This window comes from Geosmithia morbida (assembly GCF_012550715.1).
Source record: "Geosmithia morbida isolate 1262 chromosome Unknown scaffold_14, whole genome shotgun sequence".
Classification (NCBI taxonomy): Eukaryota; Fungi; Ascomycota; class Sordariomycetes; order Hypocreales; family Bionectriaceae; genus Geosmithia; species Geosmithia morbida.
In genome coordinates, this window is record NW_023336201.1 from 148,131 (window position 1) to 157,531 (window position 9,401).

General features: G+C 50.6%; 1 protein-coding gene across 1 annotated transcript; it reads right to left on the minus strand.

Annotated features, from left to right (window-relative positions):
- Window positions 1–4,219: 4,219 nt before the first annotated feature.
- Window positions 4,220–5,074, minus strand: GMORB2_2655 (Zinc finger, C3HC4 type (RING finger); the record flags this gene model as incomplete). The annotated part of the gene is made up of 2 exons (XM_035464634.1): window positions 4,220–4,619; window positions 4,902–5,074. The coding sequence occupies 2 exons, from the start codon at window positions 5,072–5,074 to the stop codon at window positions 4,220–4,222; spliced, it is 573 nt and encodes a 190-aa protein (XP_035319304.1).
- Window positions 5,075–9,401: the final 4,327 nt, after the last annotated feature.

The window sequence follows — 9,401 nt, forward strand, 5'->3', positions numbered from 1 at the left end:
GGCGGATGGCAGTCTGACGATGGCGGTGATTCTGTATCTCAGCAGTTGTGCACGCATCAAGGGACACAAACTATTTTTTTTCCTTTGACGAATAGAGAGAAAGAGAGAGAGAGACACACACAGAGAGAGAGGGAGACAGAGGACGGTGCTTGAGAACAGAATAAGGAAACAACCGAAGAAGCGTCCTCCAGCCCTTTCAAGTATGTGAATAGCTTCCGCCGCAAAAGGGGATCGGAGACGCCAGACCAAGGATCAGATCCCTGACGTATTTGGCAGTAACGCGGTAAGTTTGCCGTGTTCCGGGGTAAGGAAGGTTAGAGAAGAAAAAGAATGAAGCGAGGCAATCAATAAAGGGGGGGAGGGAGGAGGGAGGGTAGTCTGAAGGTAACGAAGATTCACGTGTCCCCGCAGGTTTAAACCGGGATTTTTCATCCGATAGGAAAGAACTGGGTTACCTGGAAGAAGAGCGTTGGACATATTAATCATGGAAAGAGACAAGGCCAAAGCGTTACAATCGGTGGGGCCCTTTCTGTAGATTCGAATGCCTGGCCACGAGAAGTGGACGATGCTATATTGTTACGAAGTAATTACTGCTTTTTATGTATGAATTAATAAACCTACAATGCTTAGGCATTCATCGTCATGTTCTTCTTTTACGGAACAAGATCTTCCCTAGCTGCGTAATCTATTGTTGGATTGAAATGGGAGGAGGGGTTGGGGAGGGGCGTCGAGAGAATGATGGGCGGAAATAAAAGTTGTTGGTCTGATTGAAAATCATGGAGAGCAGGAAGCCCATAAAAAGGTGTCAAGGGATGGACCCATAATCGGTGAAGTCATCGACACTCTTGGTGACGTCGGTGGAGCCTGAGCTACAAGGCATGCACACGCTCTCAAATACAGGTTACACAAGTACTACGATTACTACACTAGCTGCTGTTGCTGCTGATACCAATATTATTGTCAGCATAGAGAGAAAGGACAGAACAAGAGAGACAGATGAAACGGAGGGATGGCAAAGGGAGAACAGATGTAAGAGTCTTCGTTTCTATTCGTGCACGGATATGATGTGCTAAAGATGGGGTATTGATATATCTCTATCGTGTTATAGCCGATTGGCACGTTGATGATCGCCATCACCAAGTGACGATTGGTGCCGCAACCCGCACGAAGCATTCGGATCAGACTTTCCGTTTGTCTGGGAGCATAGAGTGTTTAGCTTGAAACGTTATCGTGATCGCTTGTTGATGATCGATTTTCTCAACCTACTAGTCCATGGGAGCATCTGATGGTCATCGCATTGGTATCTCCGCATCCACGAGTTGTTTATGGCCGAAACGGGATTGTATGGACCTGGGTCTAACCCCTTTCCCTCTCTCTACAGAGTAGTTTGGTGTACTAGAGTGGCACATGTGAGTCGTGGCATGTGCTTAAAAGCCAAGCAGCGAAACCCCATTATTCCGAGGGTGACAGTACTGTTTAAACACCACCCGGTAAAGGTGCTGGGTGGATTGTGGCTATCGCGACCAGTTGCATCTCGCGTAGTCGATTTTCATTAGAGCAAACAGGGTATCATACTCTTTCTAGCTCTCTTGGCTGCTTCCCTCTTGTCTCTTTCGGCTGTTGGCATCGTGTCAGGAACTAACCCCGATTCCGTCAAGGAAGAGGGCAACGATCAATATTACACATACACTGATCACCGGAGCCTTCATCACTATAACGCCTCTACCTCGCCTCTATACGCAGACATTGTCACTTATGTCACTACTCCCTCCCCCAAGAAGACTTGTCTGACACATCGTCCCTTCCTGCCTCAGGCACCTAGGTCAACTAAGACCATATAACAACGTCGGGTTCTTTCCTCCTAGCTAGATCATAATCATCTCTACACACACACAAACACACATCCGTACACGCACACACACCAGCAGACCACAGCACATCATATAGATGACATGGTCTCCTATGACTCAAGGAATGAAAATCAGTACACCAGCGACAAGAACAGAATGATCCCTCTCGGAACAAATAACAACATGTATCAAGCCCTCAAACAACGCTGTTATTGGCATCTCTCTCTCTCTCTTGACCTTGTATCATTACTCGGACCAACACTGGATAAGTCCACCCAATACAGACGCACGTCCAACCGAGGTCGTTCCCTGCGCAAGTTTGACGCTCTTGGTGTACACGTGTCGTGTGTTCACAGGTGCCTCAGCGCCCAGCTGTTGATATGTCACACCATGCCCGCAAACGAAGTCCAAACAGGAATCGAACTTCTACAATGAAGAATCGAAAAACTTGAGATGATTTCACAAAGCGATGCGAAGTAGTCACGGCGTCTTACACGGATCAACACTTGAGGAATATCTGGTGGTCTGCCACGAGCATGTCTTGTGTAGACCACAGAGGGGCACCGCACGACCAAAATTCCTACCAGCAACCCTCCTAGAAAGCACTGAGCGGCCCTAAAACCATGGACGTCATTCATTCTGACACAAACCGACATCATCCGGCGGGTCTTAGAGCTCAAGATTGACTGGGCTGACCCAACGACAGCCCACTGCCATCTAGCACAGCCGTCACATGAGGTTGTGGTGGATGAAGACGCTAGTTATAGCATTTCTATCTGCCAGATTCTTGCATTCGCCATACTTGCGTTCCAACCAAGGCATAATGGAAACAATGAACGGGTTACCGCAGCGAACAAGTGTGGAAATGGGGTGCTGATTTCGACTACAACCTGGACAAGATTATCAAGGAGGATAAGGAGAGGGAGGCTCAGCCTGGCCTAACGACGCCCAGCAGAGAGCCGTACTGCCGTGTGCTGAGCAGCCTTCACTGGCTACTAAGACCGATCAAGAGGATCAGGCGAAATATGCAGGATGCTTCGGTCACACACACGTATCACACACACGTGTCTCTAGAGGAGGTGCAGGCTTTGGGGGGGGGAGGTCTGGAGGCGGCGATGTTGGTGGGCCAAGCGGCCTATCTCGGGGAGGTGACACTGCCGGCCAGGGGTCGTCGTCATACTCAGTGCCTGCCAGAATCGACAAAAAAACAGGAGGAACGAATGGAGTGCTGTACATCGGTATGTCTCCTATCACTTGTGGAAGGCCAGCTGCTAGACGACGAATGCCCCAGCGTGGACTTACACGACGAAAGGACGGCCAAACTTAGGCGCCCCGTTTCGCATTCGCAGTTGATGGACCTACTATGACAGCAGCTTTCCAATGGCCTGGAGGAAGGCGCCGTGGTCCTTGGGAAGGAGGGCGCCTGCGGTGCGTTATTCCAGATAACGCTTCTACAGTTTGGCTACACCTCTGTAGCCAAGGGCGTCACCGGAGGACGCGTGTCAAAGCTAGGGAAGGAAGTGGCCGTCTACCAAAAGCCGCAGTCTTTACAGGCCCGTGGCATTCCGGTATGTCTTGGGTACATCGACCTCGGGTAACTGAATCAGGCCTTCTTTTACAACTTTGGCGTGCGTATTATCAGCTTCAGCCTCATCTTCCTATCCTACGGAGGTACACCGCTCAGGAACAGGCGATGAGAAATTTCGGACTCGCAGCATCGACGCGGTCACCTCTATTCTCTTGTCAGACGCACAGCCTTGGGGTGATCCATCGCGGCATCCGGTGGCCGAATGTGCTGCAGCAGCCGAACGGGTAGAATAGCATGCTCGATTCTGATCGCGCCGTGATTATCCCCGACAGGCTCCGAGCATTGCTCACTGCAATCCCGCCCAACAAGCGGAGGCGGCTTGTGGAGTCTGGAGGGGAAGAAGAGCCTTCTTTGTTGAAGTGGTAATGCCAGACAACAAGTCTGCTTGGGGTGGTGGTAAGTGAGAGGAAGTGGCAGGGTCTGCTGAGTAGAGTTTGCAAAGACGTGGAATACGTAGACCAAATCCATGGTGGAAGCACTTCGCCTCTTGCTCTGCGCACAGCTTCCCCGACACGACGACCTGTATCAGGATTCGATGCTGAATTCTTCATGTAACTACTTCACCTATTCACTCCTTGTGGCCGAGAAATCCTTGTATCAACTTTGTATTCATTCCCTAGTTATCAGTACCCAACTAGATATCTATCAAGGCGGCCTCTCTACTGTGGGGCAGAAAGTCGAGACAGGCGTGGAGAAATAGAGAGATCGAAAGAGCCTCTTCTTCCCCCCGCCCCTCCCCCCCCTCCCGGTTCACACTTTCACTCCCCATCTTGATAGCAAATCAAGTCAAAGATGCCAAGGTGAATGCTGGGAGGTCAATCTGTCGCCGCTTCCTAGGCGTATAATACCTCTGCCTGCAAACAGGACAGTCGTATCTCCCCATGAGGTACCACATGGCTAGGCATTGCGAGTGAAAGGTGTGACCACACTTGTTGAGCGTGAGTATGACCTCGTATTCATGGTAGGGCCGGTTTCCATGCTGCACTTCGTCTCTCTGCTGGCTCTTCTTCAACTTTTCCCAGATGCTGCGTCCCATGTTTCGAATTCGACGGCAACGCTCAGATGCCACGGTAGACAGCTCAGCAAGTGCTTCACGGGTGTTGCCATCATGAAGGGTGCGATGGGTCTTGCTGTCCTTGAGCACTGCGGGCTTAGGCATCATGGGACCGATACATATTGGGCTTTATCGTTCCAAATCAGGTCAGTATACGTTTCCTTCTTCTTCTTCTTCTCTTTTTATCTCCACCTCTCCCCTCAGTGTACTTTATATTACCTTCGGTGTCTCGTCAGTGCATGCGGCAAGGTGTCTAGCGCCCTCGCCGCGACCTGGATGCGGTGCGACGTGGACCCCGTAGACACCCGGGAGCATTGGGGAGATGTGTTGGTGTTGAAGGAAATAAAGACCGCATGGGAAAAAAAGAGGTAATAAGGTACAGAACGCAGAACGCAAGAGCAGAACCGACCATTTCTCGATTTCCAGCTGCGCAGCTGTGGACTCGACATCGATATCGCCATAGCCATCTCTGCCCACGCGCACCGAAGCTTCTTCCGCATATTCTTGACTGGTAGCAGCGACGGGACCAGCAGCGCTCCGGGTAGCGGTCACGGCGCTAAGCTTCCGTCGAGCGAGGACCATCTCATCAGGGTTGCACTCGTATGCAGGCTTGGGTTGTTGGAAATATGCTCCTTGGCACCTATAGTGCATTACTATAACGTACAGAACCGCGAAGAAGACGCTGATGGCAGTGCATAATAGATGAGTCAAAATGGCCTCATCTTTCGTTATTCTGCCCATGGAAATGGATGACAGTGACAGTGGTTATACCTGGGGTAGGAGGAGGAGATAATACCTCGTGCTCGCTCAACGTGTTGGTGCCGTTGTTGCTCAAGGCAAAACGCATTCAAGAAGCGGCACCTTCGCTCTCTCTGCTCCTCACAGTCATCCTTTCTCTCTTAAGACTCTGGCCAGGCAGTCTTTGGGAACCCTCCTCCCTCCGCCCTCCGCCCCTCCGCCCCTCCGAGTCAAAAGGGAACAGAACAAGGAATAGGGAGAGAGGATAGAAAGACAAAGAAGAAGACAAGAGGTAAAAACGCCACTCGGCAGCCACTCGGTAGCCACCTTGTCAGCTTCGTTGTCATGAGATATCACATGGAGTCGCTTGTTGCTATCGCTCTCACCGACAGTCATTTCGCGGCTCTACATGCTCCCGCGCCCGAAAAGAGGGCCTTGAATGAACAGGTACGACGTACCCAGACGGGATGTGCTTTTTCAGATGGCCCATCTTTGGGCGGATCCGCGATATTGCTGAATTGAATTTTAGCATGTGAAGAGCCGTTGCCGGAAGGATGGAGGTCTTCCGTCATTGGCCGTCATATTCCCTTCGTCTTCAACTCTCCATCGCACGTATCACGCCATAGTTCTTGACGGAATCTGGGTTTGTGACCACTGACACTGGCGTGCCCGGAGATAGGAACCATTGAACCATCGAGACAGTAGTGCAGCCCAAAGATGTAACGCATGGGTCGAGTTCAAGTTGAACTACCCACAGAGGGAATTTCGCTCTAAATATTTTTTGTTGTTGCTTTATTTCTGGTAGCAGTAGCTGCATCGATAGTATTCCGGTGGCGATGATGGTTGAGATGTCTTGGTTGGCAAATGGGTTGAGTGTAGGCAACTGGACGAAATTGGAAAAAGAGCATACATGTAAACTTGTTGTGCCTTCACATTGTCAAAGTCGCGCGAGAGACATGCGACGAAACCGGTGCAGAAATGTAAAGGATTTTCAATGCAGTACACATAGCATGCGAGTGAGTCGAGACAAGAGGGAGAAGAGGAGAGAAATCATGATGATTATGACGAAATGGCGACGAACCGGAAAAGCGGGGGGGTTGCTATAAAAAAAAAGAGAGAAGGTGCGATAGGCAGGAGCACAGAAGTTATGCTGCTGTTGCTTGACTGACTGACTGACTGTCTGTCTGTCTGTCCGTCTGCCTGTCTGTTTCTTATGAGCGTTATTCCATGGCTCTCCGCGTTTTGAATGGATATCAATTCATACCCATATCTCATCACCCACATCATCAACTATACTCGTGCTACTAGTCATAATAACACCGTGTAGTATCAATATGGAGGTATTCAGGTAATACCTAGCATGCGCACATGCCATACAGACTAGACCACTGTACACTAAGCCGCTGTAAACCCGCTGATGCAGCCTCAACCCTCAAGCCTCAAGTCTCAGGCCCTCGAGTAGCCCATGCGTCATCACAGAGGCCCCCGCTACAGGCCAGTTGATAGGATGTGACCCCCCAAGCTGGGAATGGAGGGTACTGGTTGGCCTGAGGCAGGGATCACAGCACGAGCCAAAAGGGAAAAAAAGAAAAGAAAGAAACAAGCTTGTTTTGACGATGGAGTGGGGATGAGATTGTCATTTTCATAACAATACTCTCCGTACAGATAGATTACTCTGTTGATAGTATCATAGTAGTAATAACAGTACTCAACCCTTTCTGGAAGCCTCCATGACCTCCACGGGGGAAAGCCTTTCGAAGTTCTCAATGGCTCCGGCCTGCTTTTCCTGACCGTTCACGGCTTCTACCGAGTTCCAATGTCTTCCCATTTCGAAATGGCAGCAATATTCCGTCGTGCAGACTTCCCTACCTATAGAACAACCAATGAATAATAGTAATCGTTAATATCTGGCTTTGGACAGGGTTGGAAATTTGGAATTTGAGCCTCTGATTGCAGAAGAACAGAAAAGAAAACTCTGTCCATGGCAGTTTCACCGGGCCAAGACCCATGTACCTCCTCCCATGTACTCTTTTCTGTGAGCAGGTACTCCGTACACGGTATATGTAATATACCTCCGATCTTTTCCCCTCCTTGTCCTCTCCCCGCCTCCCCACCCTTCTACATATTACTCTCCGGACACGTCGGTTACCCCGGCTAAGCTTAATGGTCTCTGCACCTCTCCACGGGGGGGGTTGGTTGGATGTCATAAACTTCCTCTTACCCTGACCCCCCTGCCCACCATCAATCTTCAATCTTGATAACGACAAGTATTTCTGGAGCGCCGAGTTCCGTACATAATAGTCCTGACTCATTTCTGTCTTACTCGGATCCTGACAGGGTAAAAATACTTTTCGCTTTTCCCTTTGAGTTATGCCAAGCTTGTCGTCGTGGGGCCCCCCCCTTGTTCGATTGCAACTTCGAAAACTTCCAAAAGTCAGCTGACTCGAACTGCGCCTCGAAGAAAGTGACATGCTCACGGTCGTGATTGTACTTAGCTCTCTGCTGTTTGGAGCCTAAACTACGAGTAGTAATATTAACACCCAAGATTGTCTCCCCCCCTCCCCTCCAGTACGAGCTTGTACCATCACCGAGAACGCTTCGAACTGCACTGTCCTTGTTCACTCGGCATCTTGGCAAACGCACAGTGCGAAGGTATGAATATCTGCCAAGACGTTGCACGTGCACCCTCTTCTCGATACACGACGCGCGGCTCCAGCACGATGTGGAGTGGTTGTCAACCAGCACGAGTCTTGCCCATCATTGCTTTGCAAGTCTCGTTTGCGTCTCTGTATTCTGTAGCTGTCCGGGCTTCGTTTGGACTTGTGATATGTTTCGATCGCTACAAGTTGGCAGTCGAGGTCCCCGTGCAGGTAGATGGATGGTGATACCGTGGGGTGACAATGAAGAGGAGGGGGGCCCACGATGACTACTGGTACGATGCTTACCACCCCACAAGGGAACAGGATGGGTGAAGGGGAAAGCCTAGAGGCTCAACAGAAAAAGGTTTCCTGCCTGCCAAGACCTGGTATCATGCCAGGAAGTCGGTACGGGCTTATCAGGGGGATGGGAACGGGAGTTTATTCGTTCAATACGGGCCCACATTGCTACATTGCTGGCCCAGAGGATGAAGAGTACAGGCAGCATTACGTGTCGTCGCTGTCCGTGTCCGACTCCGTTCCGGAGAGGAAACGAGAGAGAGGTCTTAGTACGGCAGTCCGGCGGCCGGGTGGGTTGACCGGGGGTGGTGTCACATAACCAGGCGTCATTGTCTCCCCACTATACATTGCGATATGCATGATTATTAGGCAATGACATTGTGTACTCAGTCTCGACCTCGTTGGTCGCCTCTGTGGAGAGACTTTTTTATCATCATCTATCGTCTTCTTCCTCTCGCCAAGCACGGGAAGAGTGCATGGAGTAGGATGGAGACTGAGGAGAAGATTGAGAATAGAGAATCGAAGATCAGGCGGGGTCAGCGGGGACTCTGATACAGAGCCATGAAGAACATCAACCTGCTTCTCTCTTCTCTTCTTTCCTGCCCCTTCCTCTCCAGCTGAGAGACAAGAGACGAAGGCAGAGATGGGTAACAGTAAAATATTACTGCATCCAGAGGGTCAGGGAGAAAGGAAATTTAGGCGTGAGACACGGCGTGATGAGACAAGACACTGTCGACGGAGTGACTGGTCCACAATAAGACCTTGCACTACGAGCACTAGCAGCAACAAGCTCCCAGAAACTGTTGCACGTACCGAGAAGAAAAGCCGAAAGCGACAGTCTCAGACGGTGTCTTCTGCATCCATGATGGACGATGATGCATTGCCGTGCACATGGCAACATAGAGACGAGGACTGCGTACAATGAGGTCATGGGGTCCAGGGAGCCCGGTCACGACTCCAGTACTTGTACGGAGTAGAGCTGGCCGTATCTACAGACGGCCCGATGATCTGTCGATTGCGCCGAGGGGAAGGAAACATGACCCCGTACTCGTATTGCGAGAGGGGCGGAGAATAATAAGAAGGATAGATTGCATCGAGTTGCTCCGTAACCAAACCGAATAGATAGATAGATAGGCAAACGGGGGTTATGGCAACGCACGCAGAACGCGGCAAAGAAGTCAGACAACGGTTTTCACCTCTTTCTACTTGTTCCCCCCCCCCCCCCCCCCCCCCCC